This window comes from Perissodus microlepis, chromosome 16 (genome assembly GCF_051167445.1).
Source record: "Perissodus microlepis isolate ML-2025 ecotype Zambia chromosome 16, ASM5116744v1, whole genome shotgun sequence".
NCBI classification, from domain to species: Eukaryota; Metazoa; Chordata; class Actinopteri; order Cichliformes; family Cichlidae; genus Perissodus; species Perissodus microlepis.
In genome coordinates, this window is record NC_140476.1 from 17,749,536 (window position 1) to 17,771,088 (window position 21,553).

Sequence of the window (21,553 nt, forward strand, 5' to 3'; positions counted from 1 at the left end):
GTGTAGTTCAAGTTAAATTAATGTCAAATCTAAACTTCAGTAATTTAGTCAAATTGAAATCCATCTTTTCAAACCTTCAATCAGTCTGAGTGTGAAAAGAAAAAGCCTTCCCCGACATTCTCCCCGAGCTATTGGGTTTCCTGCAGCTGTCGCTTCATAAAAGATCAGCCATAGCTGATTTTCATCTGCTTGGCAGAAGTGCCTCTTCCCGTCTATCATGCCTTTCTCTGGAGGATAATAAGCAGACAATGCAAACTCTCACTTGGAAATCTTTCACTTGGTCAGGAAAATGATTCCTGGCAGTAAAGAATGACTCCTCTTATCACATGTGGCACCCAATCAAAACAACATTAGCAAAGAGGAGTCATGTGCATCTCCTGCATCTTACGTGAAAGCAACAAGCTTTGATAATCAGCTTGAACAAGATTTTCTTCTGCAACAGCAGCACGATGGAAAAATCTTAATATATTAAATATGACTTTACACATAATTCTAAAAGGCCAATAAAAAGTCATAAAGGATTGCATGAGTATTCATTTAAATTCCTGCTTAATTCATCCCAAGCGCAGCACTTGGCTGCATCCCAGTGGTCCCAGGCTGTCTGGCAAGGCTCTTCATATGGTGAGCATTTCTCATTGGTGTGCTGGGGTACCCCAGATGCTTTTGTCTTACGGTTGTTTAGCAGCTGCGTAAAAGCACTGAGGACAAAGGCCTATCTGTGGAGGGTTGAATACACTCAGTGGGCACACAGCCAACAGCTCAACCCTATAGGCTCCCACAGTTGAAAAGCGGACTAATATATTCAACTCTCACTCCTGACAGATGATCTTACGGTGAAATTAGCTGGAGGCACCTTTATTTCTTTTCAATTCATCTAAGTAGTTTTACATTTAAACCGTGGCCCACAAAAGCCTATTCCCAATTGCTTTCCAAGTTTAAGAGAAGTAAAAACACTGAAAAATGTAACCAATCTCATACCTCTTCACTAAGTTCCACAAAATTTGGTTTGCTAGTTTTGGCACAATCTAGGCAAGCAAATAGCACTAAAACCATACATTGGCTTTTCCCCCAATTGATAACCTCTGTAGGTTGAAAATCAAACCAAACGCAGTTCCTCTAATGACCACAACACTGGCTCAAAAAGTCAACAAATGCAGACTTCAAATGTTAAAATGGCCAAAGTTACAGCATTTAAAAGCAGTCAATAACTTGAGTTTTTCATGAGTTAATTTCTAGTATTTTATTAGTTGTTATTTAGGATTAAAATTATCAGGTATGTGTGCCTGTGCATGGCATCCATATGGTTTATGGAAACAGCTCACCAACCAAGCTCACTAGCTAAATGATAACTTCACCCACTCCTTCAAATATGGTAACTTCTGGCTCCAAGACAGAGAGAGATAGATCTGAAGTTCAGTCCCCCACTGCCACCTTTCAGTTAATTGTACTGGTTTGGACAAATGGGTGTAAAGAAAAGCTAAGGCAAGCAATGGAAATAGTATTCCAAAGCTACAGCAGGCTAAGACACTTGTGATCAACCAAACATGTCTACATAGTCCAAATATCTTATTAAACAAGATAAATTTGTTTAAACACAAACTCAGTGAGCCTGGAAAAATCCAACATTTCTCAAAGGTGGAGTGCTCAAAGTAGCTATGGCACCTGAAAGCAAACTGTTTCTAGCCGTTCCAAATTTCCACGAGCAATGTTTGGGTGAGAAGTCACACTTTAGAGACAAGACAAGAAGTATGGGTTTCACATGCTGTTTGGAAAACGTTCATGCCTGAAACATCAGTTAAGACAAAAAATAGCCCTCTGTCAAAACAACTCAAGACACAGCCGTGTTTTGCACGCATGAGCCCTCCGTTTTGTATGTTTGGCATCTCCATATTTAACTGCCGATACAGCTTCTAAAGCACAATCTGAATTCATCCTTTGAGTTCATGTCCTGCTCTAAAATGTATTTTTAGTGATCAACCCATGGCTCCAAACACCGAGCTCATTAGTCACCGTTCAGAGCTAGCGTAGATATCTAGGCTTAGTCATACTATTCTGTGTAAAGTAATCAGTCACCATTCCACCTCACTTGCATTACAATCAATTCACTTTTTTACCCATAACTCGCATTGATAATTGATTATTCTGGGAAAGCATTGTTGACTATTTCAATTCCTTGCTCATGTGACACATAGAAAGTGTATCAAACCACATGCAATGAGTGTTTTTGTTTTTAATGTGCTGTGGAAAATGTGGCCATCTAGAGCAGTATGGTGTGGTTTACTGTAGATAGCAGAAAATGCTGCACTGGGGCCAAATGCCTATTGGATCAATGAGTAAATGTTCATCAGCTGCAGCGTCTCTTTGCTTTCCCCGAGCCATTATCTCCCAAAGGCCTTCTGGAACAGTCATCTGACTCTGAACAAAACACTGATACAGATTGCTACTCCACTGGCAAATATCTCCTCTACACTCTGCATACATGCACTAATGCCAGCATAATGCATTTCCAGTTTAACTTTGTTAATCATGGGTGTCTTTCTGAAGTCTAGCAGACAAGATAAAGGCCAGATTGTATCCTTGGCATATTTTGTTTCCAACACTGTTGCTTGTGCATATCTTAAAAGCTGTTTCCCCCCCCTGCACATAGAGCGTATTTTCAATGCCATAGAGTTTTTAAGCATATGGCAGAATGACACACACATACACTTGCCTTCCCCTTCTGTTTTACTGTGAATAGGCTTTTAGTAAAAAGTAACGAGGGACATGCTTGAACAAGGATCCCCACTCATGAACGTCTATTCTTAACATCTAGTGTCACAATAGTCAATGGCTCTCTTTGTAGTCGAAGGACTTATTAGCGCAACAAATTAACATGAGTGTCTGGGCTAACCTGGCTGTCAGGAAGCAAACTAAAAGCAACTAAAAAGGGACATAAATGGGTTGAAGATGAGTAGAACTGGAGATATCAGAGGGCACAAATTAAACCAGGAAAAGGGGACAACAGATGGAGTCTTGGTTGCACTAAAAAGGCATCTTTTGTGAGCTTCATGGGCCTCAACCGCTGTACAATTACCAAAGATGCTCAGTCACATGCGTCGCCAAATGGAAAGCAGCCCAGAAATCATGTAACTATGACAGCAACTGCCTCATTATGGATGGTATTCACAGTAATTAAAGATTGAAAGCTGAAGACAAAGGGATATTTAATTTCCGATGGTGATATAAAATGTGGGATTAGTTGTAATGTTTGAGCAACAAACTTTATATAGACTGAGCTGCACTTCAGACGGTGAAAATCTATGGGAATTAACAGCAGAATGCTTTGGCTTACACAAGCAAACACAAAACAGCAAAGTTCAAATTTGCTCTCAGCACTCTTTGAACATCTTTGCGGTGACTCATTCTCACAGTCCTCTGGGTTTTTTTTCTGTGCATATCTTGGGAACAGAAGGATGTGTATGTGACCACCACCACGACCGTGACTCAACTAAAATTAGGGGAAAAAATAGAAATCTGACTTTCTGTTATTGCTCAACCATCAGTTGACAAGTTTCTGGTTCAGAAAGTGCAAAAAAACATCTCTGCTGGCACGGGATTAGTAGTTTAAGGGTCTTTCCCCTCCTCAGACTCCGGACGCAAGGTCACAGCGCACACAGTTCACCACATGGGTTTGTGACAGTATGTGTGACACTGCTGATGTGTAATTAGACACTTTCCAAACAGCATCCTAGGTCTGATGTAGACAGAGCACACACAAGTCACACCCAGCTCCCGTGTTTTTGGGTCATCAAAACACAGGATCGATTCTGTTTAAGCCTGAAAACTTCCTGAAAGCGTTAAATGTTCATGTGAGTCAGTGCAAACTGAGCCATGAAAGTACAGCAAAGAATTTAACTAAAGACACATTTAAAACTGTCTGCTATGATTATCTCTTCTTTTCTTGAATTTCTCAATAACAATGACGTAACATTTGGATCTGTTTAGCGACCAGCCTTGATGAACTTTTCCACAAGGCCTCCACAGTGAAAACAGGACACGGAGACTAGAAGCTTCACAAGTTTCCACAAGAAGAAAAAAAAAAGTTGCTTTCTTTTTTTTTGCTATCAGGATCAGGCTCCAAGAAGAACAGACACTGTGTTATGTTAATCAAATAAACTGCAAAAGCGAAAATGTTTTTCCAAACACGTCTTAAATCTGGCCAGTAAGTTTAGTGAAAAATAAAAATAATCTTTGCTTGACATACTTGTTCACAATAGCTCAAGGCCTACAATCTGCATTAAAGAAAGTTTACCGGACATTTATGCATGACGTGCTTTTCTTGCTAAAAACAAGTGCGTGTTCATCACATGCGTGATAGAAGTCTGTCATCTTCATGCCAGCACTCTTCTTTCAGATGTTTGGCTCAATGATAAATAATCAGCAGAGCCAACACTACAGTTTCTTCCTGTTTAGTTATCAAGGGAGCTAATAGCAGCCAACTACTGTTCGCTGGGGTAATAGTCACAGAACTAACACCAAGAACTTAACAAGTTATTTGCGGAAAATGTCTTCCTGTCTTCCTCTGAATAGAGCTGGAGGAAAGCCAAGTCATCCTCCCACAGTCTTCACACAACCCAGTTCACTGTTAAAATCATTCGGGGGCAAGGACAGAGGAGGATCTCTCTGAAAAACATGTCAGGTGGAGTTCACCATAAAAATCAAATTAGACATTTAGTTACACAACCACTTTATGACCGCTACACTCCGTAGTCTTGCACACATTCGGTTCATGATATCTATTCGAGGCTTTTTACAGGTGATCCTTTTTGTGTTTGCAATTCTTCTTGACACGAAACAAAGCAAATCACTGCAGAGGAGCACAAAGCACTTCTCTGATTCAACCAAAGGGGACTTTTTACAGCATCTAACAAGTCTCCAAATCAATCTCCTCATGCGCACAACAGGCTGTCGTGTATTTTCTGAAAGGGCCACAGAGCATATTTGAATATAAAATGAGAGCTTTAGCTAGTGGACAATGCATAAAGGTTGATTGCCATGCAGAGTAATATCCTCTGTGAGACACTGAATAAGGGTCTGTGGGGAATTAGTTCACAGGGCATCCGCTAGGCAACTTGCAATTCAGTGAACTTCTCTCTCTACATTAAGAGCCACTGAAGTCGCACAAAGGAGCAGCTCCAAATTAGGAGCACAAAGGCGCTTCTGTGATAGCTTCATAGCGAATTAATGAGCACTGATACACATTCTCACACAGTGTCCTTCCCTGGCCTCAGCTGCACTGTGGCAAACAACACATGGTATTAAATGTTACACAGACCCAATCCAGCAGCTCAAAATGGCATTAATGGCCACGATTATTTAGCTGTTTAATATCCAGCGCAGTGCAAGCTGAGAACATTTCATAACTAACATTTAATTGTTTTGGATGTGTTGCCAATTTATCACAGTTTTAACGTTATTAAACATCTATGGCATGAGCCCCTCATTCCTCCCAGGAGCCCCGCACCCCCAGGTTGCGAGCACAGATGGCAAACACTTGGTACTGTCTCAGCTCAGCCCTTCAGATAGCAATTACAAGCTCTGGCACAACACAACAGCCGATCATGGAGCGTCTGACAAATGCAATATGCTGCTTCCAGTACATTTTAATCAAGCTTTGCCAGTAAAACACGCTGAACTGTTTGGATGGGAGACGGGACAACAATGACAACCTTTCACCTCAATCAGCGCAACGTGATCAATCACCGCTGACCAATGTGATAATCGAGGACTGATAATGAAGGGCGTGGCCAAGTGAAAACTTTTAATCAAACGTTTTCCCAAACAGTTCAGCCTCTGTGGCCCTTTTTTTAAAAGTTAAAAAAGAGACAGTGAAGGCAGCAAACTGAACTGGACTTAACACCTCCGCAGACTCGCTCAGAGTTGACTGCAGGAATCCTGACAGTCCTAATCTGTCTAATCGCTTTCCACAAGTTGCTTCAGCAGGCTGCTCTAATGCCGATTCTCATGCAACCGGGTCAGGTAAACAACGTCCTTCTGTGGCACTAGTAGCAATAGTAAAATTTCACTTATGCGTACTTTTAAACAATCCGTGCACCTCGAAAGTTAGAGCCAAGTATGATCTATGCTGTCATCACAAAAACAAAAACAAAAAAACAACAGGCGTTCATTACATCCGTCGCGACACCGGAACATCTGTTGGTAAAACTTACCCATTTTTCCAAGTTTTCCTTGGTTGTCTGAAGTTTCGCTATCAGCTGAAAGTTGAGCCCCAGCTACACTGATGTTGCGTCCTGGGATGCACACACTGACCGCCTGGCTGCTCCAAAACTCAAGGCTGTCCCTCTGGAGACAGCCCGGCTTACGTCACCACAGAGGGGATTACTGATGGGAGGACGGAGTTCACTCAGCCTGCCCCCTCCCTCATCTCTCCTCAGTGCAGAGCATTAAAAAAAAAGTTAGCTCTTTACTCTTGGTGAGCAATTTTATCTTGACGTATTTGTGCGCACAAAGCCCCATATTGCGCATAGTGGATGTGGATGGGTTATCGCGAACGCTGTCGATTAACTGATGAAATAAATAATTCAATCACGATAACAACCTAAAAACTCAAGCACAAAATTAACTCTTGAGCCCCAAAATACAGAATAACGAGCTATTAGGACGGATGAGTCAAACTGAGAGGCCAGAGGTCACCAGAGGGGAGTGATTTTTGAACTACTTTCTGCCTCTCCCGTACCCTGTTACATGGCTAATCGCTTGCTTTACAGACAAGGGTACTTGTAAGGTTCTTGAAGAATACCCCTACGAAATTTAGAGAACCCATGGTCTCTTTAAAGCTAATGGGGAGTTATTTGTATCTTTATTTGAGGGAGAAGATAAAAAAAGAATTATGATTAGCTCACTGGCGTAAATCAAATTGTTCTAAATGAATGTTTTGTGCATCTTTCAATCCAGCCCTGTGACACAAAAGCATTTCCGACTTACCCCAACACCTCTACTAAAAGACAAGAAACACCCTAATTTAGTTCATCCATGGCCAAATGCATATAAAGCCTGCATGAAGAATTAAACATTGTATTTGTTTTGCAACTACGCTTGGTTGCGTGAGACTTCTGATTTTAAAGACACAGGGTCGGCTCAACATCAATTCTGTGGATGGAGATAAACGGTGGCCTCTCAAAAAGACAGGGCCTTTAAAAGAAACAAAACCATCACCATCACTCCAGCAGACTGGCATCCGGTTTCCAAGGAGGTCTGAGCAGCCCCTAATCCAATCCAGTCTTTTCATTGGTGGCCAAGTGGGCAATTCTCAATGGTTTGTTTCATGGTAAACAGGGCATCTTCCCATCAAGGCAAACAGAAAAGTAGCCGAAAGGCAAATATTTAACTGGTCAGCTTCACATCTACAAGGAAAATATCATCCTTCTTTTCTCACTTAATATAATTTATATTCAATTCACCATCCACTTTCTTTTTCTAAAGTGCACATTTACTAACCTTTAAATCTTTTTCTTTATGCGTGCACATTTATGGTGAATAGTTCTTCAGCTCTACACAAAACATTTTTGGCTGATATGACATGAGTTTATTGTCATAAATCTGCATCATCATAAATGACTAAAGTGCCCCGATCACTTTGTGTGTGTATGGGTGGTGTGTTTGTGTGTTTATCTGTGTGTACATGGGTTGCACGTCAGTGAATAGGTGATCTGCATGGGAAACTTCCAGCACTGTGCTGGCTGTTACAGCAGGCACAGCAGCTGGCAGACAGTATGCCTGCAACTGTTATTAGGGCTGACTGTATAAAAACAAAGCACACACACACAATGCCCTTTTATTTGACATTACAGCCATGCCACTAACAAAGTGATCCACACACCATATGAAATTTGACTTTGTAGGTGGATGATGTAATCTTAAGAAACCCTTACTGTTTATTGGGTTGTTTAACATCTATTTCTGAGGGGGTTGTTTCGTGAATACTAACTTGGGCTAAGCACATGTTAATTTAAGTTACATTCTGAAAATACTTTGAAAGGTAATTTGGACATGAAGTAGGTTTTGCTGTTCAGCACCAATGACCTGGATGTGTGACAGTAATACCTCAGATATACAGGGAGTGCAGAATTATTAGGCAAGTTGTATTTTTGAGGAATAATTTTATTATTGAACAACAACCATGTTCTCAATGAACCCAAAAAACTCATTAATATCAAAGCTGAATGTTTTTGGAAGTAGTTTTTAGTTTTAGCTATTTTAGGGGGATATCTGTGTGTGCAGGTGACTATTACTGTGCATAATTATTAGGCAACTTAACAAAAAACAAATATATACCCATTTCAATTATTTATTTTTACCAGTGAAACCAATATAACATCTCCACATTCACAAATATACATTTCTGACATTCAAAAACAAAACAAAAACAAATCAGTGACCAATATAGCCACCTTTCTTTGCAAGGACACTCAAAAGCCTGCCATCCATGGATTCTGTCAGTGTTTTGATCTGTTCACCATCAACATTGCGTGCAGCAGCAACCACAGCCTCCCAGACACTGTTCAGAGAGGTGTACTGTTTTCCCTCCTTGTAAATCTCACATTTGATGATGGACCACAGGTTCTCAATGGGGTTCAGATCAGGTGAACAAGGAGGCCATGTCATTAGTTTTTCTTCTTTTATACCCTTTCTTGCCAGCCACGCTGTGGAGTACTTGGACGCGTGTGATGGAGCATTGTCCTGCATGAAAATCATGTTTTTCTTGAAGGATGCAGACTTCTTCCTGTACCACTGCTTGAAGAAGGTGTCTTCCAGAAACTGGCAGTAGGACTGGGAGTTGAGCTTGACTCCATCCTCAACCCGAAAAGGCCCCACAAGCTCATCTTTGATGATACCAGCCCAAACCAGTACTCCACCTCCACCTTGCTGGCGTCTGAGTCGGACTGGATCTCTCTGCCCTTTACCAATCCAGCCACGGGCCCATCCATCTGGCCCATCAAGACTCACTCTCATTTCATCAGTCCATAAAACCTTAGAAAAATCAGTCTTGAGATATTTCTTGGCCCAGTCTTGACGTTTCAGCTTGTGTGTCTTGTTCAGTGGTGGTCGTCTTTCAGCCTTTCTTACCTTGGCCATGTCTCTGAGTATTGCACACCTTGTGCTTTTGGGCACTCCAGTGATGTTGCAGCTCTGAAATATGGCCAAACTGGTGGCAAGTGGCATCTTGGCAGCTGCACGCTTGACTTTTCTCAGTTCATGGGCAGTTATTTTGCGCCTTGGTTTTTCCACACGCTTCTTGCGACCCTGTTGACTATTTTGAATGAAACGCTTGATTGTTCGATGATCACGCTTCAGAAGCTTTGCAATTTTGAGACTGCTGCATCCCTCTGCAAGATATCTCACTATTTTTGACTTTTCTGAGCCCGTCAAGTCCTTCTTTTGACAGGAAAGGAAGTTGCCTAATAATTATGCACACCTGATATAGGGTGTTGATGTCATTAGACCACACCCCTTCTCATTACAGAGATGCACATCACCTAATATGCTTAATTGGTAGTAGGCTTTCGAGCCTATACAGCTTGGAGTAAGACAACATGCATGAAGAGGATGATGTGGACAAAATACTCATTTGCCTAATAATTCTGCACTCCCTGTATGTTACAGACAAAACACTGAGGTTTTTCTAACCAGCAAGGCAATGTAAGGAATTACAGCCCAAAACCCAAACATTTCTTAAATCTTGAAGCAATTTTCTCTGCTCTAATTTATGTTATGTTCCTAATTAAGGATAAGAACAGTGAAACAGGGCTGATAGCAGTCAGCAGAGGCAAATTGAGGTAATCCTCGAGCGTCTAATTGCAAATAAAGAAAAGCTGCTGAAGCGCTGTACCAAACACAACAGCCACCATGGTTACAAACCGCAGATAAAATGGCAGACACTGTGAATGAGCTCAAAATGAGAGGCGGTTTAAAGTGCTCCGAGAGCGAAGCTGGCATCAGATCGCCGGTTACATGACTTGGTTGAACAATCTGGGTCTGCAAGGCGTTCCTTAATGTGCTGAATAGCACAACTTGAATGGCAAAACTCCCTGCTCAAATTTTCAAAGGATTACAAAGTTTCCCCTCTGTGGAGAAAGACAGTCCGGTAATGAATGTTTGCTTAAGACAGTTTAATTTATTACGTCAGTTTTTCCAAATTCTTTTCTGAAGTTATTCAGCTGGTGAGTAAGCGTTAAACATTCAATTCCTGCATACACTTAAAAAAAAAAGGATCAATAACATTAGTGCACAAAAACTTGTTCCAGCTGCAGAGTTTTGTGGACTAATCTGCAGTGTACGGACACACCTGAGTCTTTTCCCAGAATAGACACGCTTCGGTGAGCAGATGAAATTTAAGCATTTTGAAAGTTACACAGGATCTGTTTTTCAGCATGTTCACTTTAAAATGGTTTGAATGTCTGCACCATTAAAGTGCAAAGTATCAACTCCAATTTGGATTGGTTTATGTCAGTGCTGAAAGAACCGTGTGTGAGACATAATCTATTTAACACACTAAATGTTTTACTGTTAGCTCATGTCTAAAAGACAGAGGAGGGTTTGCATATCACATGCTGAAGACTAAACTGGACACAGACCGACAGCATTGTTGTCCAGTTACTCTTTGAAATTTGGGCGCTGTGTGTCATACACAGTCCTTTCAGTGCTGACACAGACTGAAGTGAAGACTTGGCGCTTGACACAAAGTGTCTTTGAGCCTTAAAATAAAGACTGTTTCAGCTGTTGATAATGTTGACTGAACTGTCTCTCTCTTGTGTACTCTATGTAGCTGTGCACTTGGAGTTCATGTTTTGGAATAAACGGAAGGATTTGTTACTCTGGTGAGAAATCCAAAGATTCTCCTTCCAGCTGTGTGAATGATGTTAAAGCTCTGTTCGTTTTAGAAAGTAGATACTCACAAACTCTAGTGCTGTTCCTCAGACTTTAACCTGGAACTGTAGTGAACAACATATGAGGTTTTAGTGTGGAGTCAACATCTGGTTTAGTATTTGGAAAGCAGTGGAAAATAATGTTCCATTGCCATCTGAGGGAAAATACGGAGGAAGAATGTTGTTTACCTCTACTCGCAAAATGCTTTCAAGAGAATCTAATCTATTCAGCTTGCCTATAAAACTAAATCCCACTTGCAAGTTGGAAGCATGCGCACTTAGAGAGAAAGCATGGTTCCAGCAAATATGCCCATGCGGGCCCACAGTGGGGACAATCCCGTTTGTTTGTTTTGCTTTTTAAGTGTCCCAGTGGGTAAAACTACTGTGGGGCCTGCATGGCCTAACCCACAGGTGGAGCAGTGAGGTACTCATGTAGGCTAGCCCATGTGGGACCCATAAGAATTTTGCTCTTTTGGGTCGTCATGAGTGTTTTCATTATAGGCTTGCCCACAGAAAAGCCATATAAGGGGCCTAAAAGGCAACACTTCTGTGGGCCTTCTGTAGGTGATGAGCCTGGGTTTTCCCTGTCCACACAGCCCCACAGTTCAGCCACACCTACCTACTGTGGGCTCACATAGGCATGTTTGCTGGCAAATTATTTAAAACAAGGAAACATGATACAGAGACACGTGACTTATGTGTTTTAGTATACTTACAAAAATTTGAGGGTGATAGAGGTTAACTGATTCAACACACAAATCTCTTGGGTTGTCAGGAAGAGTATGTGTTATAAAAATCCGTCAAATCAAGTAGGGCAGCCTACGCCTCGAGGTTGCTGACATTTTATGCCAGTATTTGGGTTCACTTGGTGTATTGGTTTACACATTTGGCTAACAACTAAAACATCCCTAGTTCAATTGTGGGAGGAGTTACAAATCCCTTTCAAGATTGACATCCAATATAAAAAATCTGCCATATGAAATATGCTGAGCTACCTGCTGCAGTGACCCCTTGAGAATAAGAGGGCAACCAGAAGTAGCTTTAATGGGGCCCACAGTGATCCCACGTGTGCCCCAAGGGGTGAATGTTTGATGGATTTTTATCCAGTGTTTTTATTTTAAACCACAGTCCCACGTGACCAGACACTTTCTGATTATATCTTGATCAAGTTTAACAAAATAAAGGTCTTGTCTTGGGAGTGTTTTCTAAGCATATCAGTCTCTGCAGGAGGCTCTGCAAACACAATGCATCACCAGTGCTTATGAGCCAAAATAGACAATGGCGGTGACCGACCCCAGCAGGCCGACGGGAGTGAAGAACATGTAAGCAGCAGTGAGCTCATGTAATTTATCGCTCCCGAGGCCCCAAGCCTGAGGGTAGCCACAAAAACAGCTGGGAGTAGAGCAGGAAGTTAAACCCAGGCTAGTTTCGCTCTAAGCCCGTGTGTGGAAGGAGAGAATTAAGAAACAGGCAGGACAAACTGTGTTGCATCTGCTGTCCTTGATTTGTGGTGGTGTTAGAGGGTGAGAGGAGTGGCTAGATTTAGTAGACAGCTTTAACTCAGGGAATGGAAAAACCAAAGCAATACACACACCCTTGTGGCTCTGCCTCCAGAGATAATTGGGTCACTGTGGCTCAACAGCATTCCTCATAAATAAGCTACCAGCTGTATTTTCTGATGTTCAAAGCTTTTTTAAAAAAAAGATTGCTGCACATATAAAATATAGAGATAGCACAATTATGCCAGGTAAGAAGCGCAGACAGGCATAAAATATGAGACCTATTGATTCTGACATGCAAACAGGACCTTAATACTGATGGAAACTGTCGCTGAATTCCTCCACCGCTCCCATCCTTTCTTGGCAGTAATGGCCATGGACAGGAGCAATATCACAGCATATTTTTGTGAGCTTTAGACCACATGTTACATGCTATTTGAAGCTCTTTAAAAAAGAAGAAGATTTGTATAGGTAAACCTTTGGATTTCTTGGTAGCTGAGTTGATGGCGACATAGACGACAGCTTAACCCAAGTCTATACAATGCTGCCATCTAGTGCGTTATTTTATGGTGACTCAGAGACACAAAGTACAGAAGAAGAAGCCAAAACATAATGTCGAATTTCTCCTAAATCTTGACATGTCCATTCTCCTTGTTGTGATAAAAATCCTCACTTGTATAAACTCAGCAGTTTATGGGCTGCCCCTTTTATTTATTTATTATAACTGCTTCAAAAAAGGCATGAACCACAGAGAAGACATCCGATTTCTTAAGTTTAACATTAAAGTCTGTTGTTTACAAAAATGTCACACTTGACAACAAATCTGTCCCCTGTCTGCTGACTCATTTACTGTGAAAGTCTCTCATAGTGAGCTTGAGTTTCGGGGTCCCGGTACTGTGCGTGCTTGTCACTGTCCCACTGATTTCCTGCAGAGAGGAAAGTGCTTTTATTTCTGTTACACGATCAAAACTGTCTGGTGAATTTTATGCTGCAGCTTCACACCGGGATAAGTAAATAAATAGTCTGGTTCACCGTTTAACTGTGTCATTGCTCAGTGTCTGAGCTGATGTTGTTGGAGTGCATGTTTTATACACCGAAGTCAAGGCAGCTTGACAAGTAGGAAATTATCTAGATAACAACGTGGCTTTAGATGTCACTTGTTAAAAAAATAATAAAGCACAGACAAATAAGAGTTAAACCTCATTAATTTCAGTGTTTAACTCCAACAGTGTTCCTCATTAGTTTGATTGTATAATAGAAGCAGACAGCTGCCTTTAGAAATCACACATATACAGCCCTACTGGCCATTTATCATTCGTTTATGAGGCATTTTCAATTAACACATTACATTAATAAGATTTCTTTTTCCCATCACAAATATTGAAAGTGAAATTTCTCCAGAGGACTCCTGTTATGTTATTTGACAGATTAAGTTGAGTGTTCGAGTTTACCTGAGGGAAATTATCAACTCATTGGATAACAGGCGCCTTATGCTACTTGAATTGTATCACCTCCAAGCAGCCGCTCTCCTGTTGACTCCCCTGAGTCTGGAATGAAAGCATGTAGTTTTGTGCGGGCAAGAGTGCGTGCTTCGCATCTCTGTCCTGCTCTTGAACTCTTCCAAAATAGATTAAAAATAATAATAGCAATAATAATACAAATCCATGGAATAAGAAGCTGAAACTGGATTGTGAAATGCCAGCATTTAGTTTTACGTAAAATATTAATCTATATGTAAAGAAAATACCCCAAAAATACACAGGAAAATAACAGGTGATAGACTATTCAAAAGAAAGTTATATTAAACCAAATGTGTAAAATGTAATCAATAAATAAAGGAAGAAAAAAAATGGGTATTGGATGTGATCATTTTTCTCACACTTGGATGATTCAAACAGTGTCAGCTGCTACATTTGAAGCCCATCTGCTGCCAAATTGTTTCAACTTCTTTCTTTTTAAATAATTGATTGCTTTTGTGATTACGTTTACATCTTTTATGATCACTGCAGATTATTTCTATACAATTTTCCTCCTTCCTCATTCGAATAAACGGCCCGTGGTGTTCTTGATGTACAATACAGTGCATTACCGAATCAATATATTGAATAGATAACCTTCAACACTTGTTCTATAAACATTTGATATTTTTGAAACTATTGCTGTTCCCAAAGGCAATCATGCCAGAACTCAATTACAGCGTCTTTCGAGATTTATATTAAAATAATGCCTCATAACACCCTGCTGTATTCAACAAACACAATGCCACTCCTAATTAGAGATAAATAGGTCTACATTTTCTCATATGTTATTCATCTGCAGGTTTGGTGACCTTCAAATGGCAATGTGTCACTCTGGTTTTGTATTTACCTCAACAAACGGGACACGATTCTCAGAAAAGCCATCAGTGCTGTGATTACTTCTTTGCCAAACGGATTTTCATCTGAAAGGTCTCCATGACGTTACCGCAGCGTTTATTCTTTGGTTTGGTTGGGGAAATCAATCAATAATCTATTACATTAGAAAATACTTCTTCTCCTTTATTATTACAGTAAATCAATATGCCAGTGTTTGCATGAATTTGATTTGCATACTCTGTAAATTTGCCACAGTATGTTGTTTATGTTGGTGTTTCTGGGGGTTTTGTATTCTTTCCAGCAGCTCATCTTTACCATGGAAACTTCAGGTTTCATATGATGGACACAATAACACAGAAGATTGTGTGTATTATATATCTGACTTATTAGTAAGAAACAGAAGCTTTTGAATGTAGCTCTCTGGCATGCTTGAGCATTTTGACCCAAATTCCTTTGATTTAAATATGGTAATTTGTTATAGGAAGTGTAAAGAGTAAATTATCTAATCTTACTTATCACGCCTAATGCATGCATTTATTTTGCTGCCTAAAGGGCTTTTTTTCAGGATGTTTGTGCTCCTGAATCATTAACTATTATATAACTACTCTAGAGAGGGAACATAGCGAGCCTCTGCTCAGTGACAGAGGCCAGTAGAGTGTCATTACTTTCCCTGGAGGCCCTGTTTCATTAGAAAACAGACCCATCAGACTGCCAGCGGGGAGCGAGTTCATCACTGAGCCTCTCCCACATTGATCCACACTCAATATGGCCACAGAATGAGAAATGTACGCTTCTAAGATGTGTCAAACCTTTTTAGACAATTTTTAGGAAAAAAGTGTCATGCTTTAACTTATTTTATGTCACTGATGAACATTCAGAACAGTTTGTCATTGTTTCGGCTCACCTCTACACCTGTACACCTTAATCGGCATGCTGTTGATGAAGCTGTGGCATTCTCCGAGCTTTGTAGGACAAAAACAAAAAAGATGTTTTGGGGTCAGTGCTCTTGTATTTTCTGTGCAACACTTTTAGGACAACAGCCACAGAGGGAAGATGTGCTGCTGTCAGGCAAAGCGGCTCTCATGACACCATCACTCGCACTGTTATCAGGAGGTTCTCTCCAAATGTCCTCTTAACAGCTGAGACTCAGGTTATTACCTTAGAAGACATAGCACAGAATGTAACTGTAAGCTCTTCATATAAAATATTCTGTGTGTACAATATTAAATATATGGAGAAGAGTACTGGTCAAGTAAAACAAATAATTTAATAAACACTATTTTAATATTTATATAGATTTATGCATGAATTATTTAAAAAATATCTATCGTTAATTCCTTGTGTGTTTATTTTACTTTGTCAAATAACCCAAAGTATTTATTTATTTATCGCATTTTACCCCTACTCACTTCATTTAACGTAATTATTTTTATATTTTATTTTAATGTTTATAGATTTTTATTCTAGTATGCAAATGAGGAAGCTCTCATGAGGTCAACTTTTTAAATTTTATAACATGAAATGAAATTGACTGCCTCCAGTCCAGAGATTGTTAACAAAGTTATCAGATAAAATAAATGACATATGAATAAATAAATGTGCAAATGAAGACATAAATATCAATGTCATAAGTGTCTGATAAAAACAAAAATGCCTAAACAGGTTATTTAGAATAATGTTTTAGGTTTTTAATGGCATATTTATGTATTCACTACAAGATATTAGCTATTTTTGATGGGCAGTTTTGATCCTCCATAGAGCTTCTCCTGAAATGTAAAATACTCTTTATTGTTTCATTAAAATTATATATTTATACATTATTAAAAAGGGCTGGAAAGTTTTCTCCTGGGAAAAAAAAAGAACAATAATCAAATACTGATCAACTCAGTACAAGATGTCTTCAAGATAAAGAGAAAACTCTCATTTTGCAAAGTGAAGGTCAAACATTGTAGGGTGACAGTAAACATGTTTAATTCTGTGGCGCATCCTCCCACAAAGTGGGCAATATAATCAAATTATTCCTGCTAACATTTGCACGATCATTGTACTCAGTACTCGCTTAAAACAATTCATAATGTGATTTCTGGGGAGGTTACTATTTTAAAAACATGCCTGACCTTTCCGTCTTCTCCTCCATCTGGTAAAGACAATTGACTGATGCCAAATTAAACTGTGCTTCATTGTCTCTCCCCAGCTTAATGAGTGCAGCTACAGCAGATCAATATATCATTTGTAAAGTAAAATCTAATTGGAAATTGTTGCCTATTTGCTCCGAGACACAGAAAGCAGACCCACTGGCTGGATTTTGGCGAGACGAGGCAGGCAGAGCCAGAGGGTGCTTTTGGCAAAACCAGATAAGAATAATTTGTTATCGTCCTCATAACGACAAATCAAACAGATTCCTCTGCTTATGTGGTTCCCTCTTCCCCAGTATACGGGCTACTGTTTAATTGTGTTTGCCAGCTGAAACCCTCTCAGCTTTTGAGGTTTCATTCGTCATCAGAGAAATACAGCTGCTCCAATCCGCTTATCAATGTGTGTCTCACTGATGTTTCCATGGAAACTGTGTTTACTGCCTCACAGTGTGCTAAAAATGGTTCCAAAGTGATAACGGTGCCAGAGTAGTGAAAGCGGTGTAAAGATGTTATGAACAATGACAGTCATAGACGTTGTGGCATTATAAATGTATACGTGTAAACCATTGTTTATTGTTTAAACACGATCAAGGAAAAATCCTCTTCTATCGTGTTCTGAATTTCAAAAATGTCTCATCTGCCAATTTTAATCCTACTGATTATTTCAAGATTTGATAAAATGGGAAACTGCAAAAATATCCTTTTTCCTTTCTTCCTCTTCATCACTATGTCTCCCTTTTCCTCTTCACAAATCTCACTGGCAGCTCTGTGGAGGTGCTAAATATCTCAGCCAATGAGTACAATTTAGACATAGAAATTACAAGTTGAAATTGAGTTTGACCTTGTGGCAGTCCAAACCGAGTGTGAAGTCCAAATAGGGGAATTACAGAGCCTAACTAATGTCATTATTTTCCCTTTCTTCTAATAATAATAACATGGATTTTTTTTCTGGCACGTTACCAAAAACCTGATCTTTTGTGAACCAGATTATGTTTTGGTTTCTGCAGCTGTGACTCTCATTTCAGCCTTATGATTATTCTCCACCAGTGATTGACATGACTACAATTTTCCAAGCTTTGCCTTTTCAAAATGTAGTGCAATTTAAATATATATATATAAAAAATCCAACAAACGACTTTTATCCTCGTAATCGTTTGAATCTAATTTTCTCTAAAACATCACCGTAGCGGTTTCCCCCACATGCACGCACAAACACTGTGAATGCTGTAAGATTGCTTTTGAAGAAGACGATAGTCATGTGTTGTAGATAGAAGAGACAGTTGGAGCACTGTTCCCATGGCAATGGGTTTAGAGGAAATAACTTTGCATTCATCAAGTTTAAAGTATTTTTTTTTCCTTTTTTTATGAAAAACTGGAGAGAAGCTGACTTTCTGCAAAGCTTTATGATTTCATTTTTTTTTTCTTAAAATTTGTCTGTTCCCTTTTATATTTCTTCTGATTCCATCAAACTTCTGTTTGCTAAGATCCATTTTCACTTTTCATTCTTTTTTAACCATGAACAGAACAGATAACATTTAATTTGTTATTTAGAGCAGATTCTGGAAGAATGTAATTCTGGGGTTATGTGTCACATGTGATTAATGGTTGGGAATGAATTAAAGTGTAGGTAAAGATGGCACTGATAAATTTCAGACCATATTATGCATCTTCTCTCACCGGCTTATGTAAGACTTCCAGATCAGGCCCATCACTTAAACTAGTATCATCTTTTATTCCATTAGAAATAAACGTCATAGATTGTGACACTTAATGTACATTCTCTTAATAATTTCTAACTAATGACTTGATTACAAAGTGAAGACATGCTAACTTAAAGTAGTGTTATTATCCATTATCTTCCACTTAACTGTTTCACCTAGCGTGCATGTCTTTGGACAGATGGAGGAAGTTAGAGTATCCAGAGAGCAATCGCCAGGACAAACATGCGAACTCCACACAGAAATGCTCCAGCCAGGATTGAAACCCGGGCTCTTCTTGCTGTGAAACAACAGTGCTAACCACGGCACCATGTTGCATTTAAATTACTTATAAACTGTAGAGCAGTTTTAAATAAAAGAAGGTGCACCATATAAAGCTTTTATTGAGTGTGATTTATTAGAAGGCATCCACAAAGCATGTTATCAAGAATAGATGAGGTCAGTTTGGAATAATAAAGCATACCTGTCCTATCATTTCATTTAGTGACAACAGAAATACATTTGCAGTGACAGCTTCATGTGGGACTTAATGCTTTTTATAGATTACTATTAACACAGTAATAGGATAGGCTGTGTAATGCTTTATATGCCAGATATGACGGTGAGTGAAGAACAAATGAGATTAAAAAAAGAAAAAAACTATAAAATGTGGATGATGTAATGAACTCAACATAAAGGTTTCTTCTGCATCTTTACATCATTTATAAAGTAGATCAGTCGTAGTTTGTTTGAATACATTGTTAGTGTGCATATTCTGTCATGGATTTTAAAGCAGCTTTCGGGTTTTGCAACATGTGGGAAAATTCCATAAAAAGTGTGAGGAATTGGCTGTTAACCAAACCCCGTCCCTAGATTAGTCAGGACCACCTTGATGATTGTTAGCAGGCTTTGTCATTGATTTATAGAAGCTGCATTACTTATTTTCCACTGTTTTCTTGAGTTACTTGCGGTTTGTTCCAGTTCTTCCTGGTTTGAGTAAAAGAGGAGGCTGAATGTATGGTGGAGTTGGTTTAAACACAGAGGTCACCCAAATGGACTAAACCATCTGCTGCAACAGCATAGGGGAGAATTATGTTTCTGTTGTTGTTTTTCTTTGATATAGCCATTGTCCCCACTTTGCCTTTGAAATGTTTTCTCCACTAGAAAATATTACAAAATATACTACAAAATATTTGTTTAGGAGAGCCTTATTTTTGAGTAGGTTTGTTTAGTTGACTGGCTTATTTCTTAAATAAATACAGAAATAAATAACTATTTTAATGGTTATGTATGTTGATATTATTATTAATCTTTTTGGGGTATAATACAACCCACATTTTGAAAGTCATACTTGTGCCTGGATATTGATTGTCCTTAGACATTTTTAACATTACTACCAAGAAAGCTCTGATTCCCTTTAATAGTGTGTTTATCTGAAATATAGCAGTAAAGGGTGAGTTATAATGTAACCAATCACATTAAAGCATCTGCTAAAAAACATAGAAAATGTTAGTGCTGAATAAAGAAAAAGAAACAACCGATATAGGAAAAGTTTGGGGAGTGTGGACGTGAACTCGAGCATGAAGACATGCTGGGCAGTCGTCAGATTTGGAGACCGCTTTGAAAGAAAATTCCAAGGTAAATTTAGATGTGGCCCAGCTGTGACAGAGTAAACCTTTCTGGTAGTTTTTTCAGCAAGACACACATGATGAGAATGAGACGAGACGTGACACTGGTTCAGTCAGAAAGACACTGATGCTTGATAATGGCAAACAATGTTACTGTGGGCTGTCAGCAATCTTTTGCCTCTTTGTATTTCTTCAACATTAAGCAGTATTTAAATTTAAAATTCCCGACTGGGGCAGGAAACATCATAGACAAACCTCTCCGGAACAGTATGCTGCTCAAATTGATTCTGAATGTGACAAGCAAGTCATCTTTAATGCATTCTTCCATTTGACAGGCTGCATGCTAATCGTTTTAATATTTGTGCAAGCACATCAAATCTTGTATTCTGCCAGTGAGCTTTTAACTGTATACCTTCACACATACCACTAAATGGCACATGTCATAATGACACTATCTCTGCCACAGAAGTTTTCCCACTGAGAGAATACTGAGAATACTCAGTAGAGCACTCATCAGTTTTCTCCATAAATATCTTTTTTTAAAGGCAGTGAAAAGGAAAATTTGATTGAAACCAGTTAAGCAACTGAAATTGCATTCAGTCTTCAATTTATTCTTGCATCATTTTGACAGCAGCACAACCAGTGTGACAACTCTCGGCGAGACAAGCCTACAAGCCAGAAATAGATAAATTATGAGTTTGTGTCAACATGGAGCAGACATTGGCCAAGAAAAAAGTACGTGTACATGAGCTGTTTGATGCTCGGGTGACTGCACAGAAACTGGAACTCAGGGGAGATGTCCCGACATGTAGATCTAAGTAAAACACGATGGATTCACTGTTGCTTAAAAAGTAATTGCTTAAGAAACTGAGCAGCGCATTCGATAAGATGCATACATCCTGTAGAAACATTGTGGCATTTTATTGTTTCTTTTAATCTCTTTAAATGTGTAGACATGGAGTGACTGTGGAGGATGGATGGGGGTCTAGACTGTGGATCAGTGGGTCTTCAGTGCTCAGTGATGGAGAAAGGCTCTCTGGCTGTCAGTGTGCTCCTACTGATGAAGCAACGCTGTGATTGACAGATGAGTCTTAGTGAAGACCACCACTGCTCTCTTCACTCAGCTTGAGGGATAACACACCCTATAAGGAGGTGCATCCTTATGAGAATTTAGGCTTTTTATTGGCTTGTGATTCATATGAATCCATAGCTGTAATACCTAGAGAAGAGTAAACATTGTTTCATGTGACTGCGTTGCAGACAAACTGTTTGCACTGTATAATCTAAATGACTTTATCATTCTCTTGTGTGGAAT

At 39.4% G+C, this 21,553-nt stretch overlaps 1 protein-coding gene across 2 annotated transcripts in view; it reads right to left on the reverse strand.

Annotated features, from left to right (window-relative positions):
• gpm6bb (glycoprotein M6Bb) overlaps positions 1-6,361 on the reverse strand; it is a 29,073-nt gene extending 22,712 nt beyond the window's left edge. Inside the window, exon 1 of one of the 2 annotated variants that reach the window (XM_084909054.1) lies at positions 6,210-6,361. In XM_084909054.1, coding sequence (XP_084765180.1) covers positions 6,210-6,213 — 4 coding nt within the window. In that variant the 5' untranslated portion in view covers positions 6,214-6,361. The remainder of the gene's footprint in view (positions 1-6,209) is intronic. The other variant, XM_084909055.1, reaches the window with a different exon arrangement.
• Between the last annotated feature and the right edge of the window lie 15,192 nt (positions 6,362-21,553).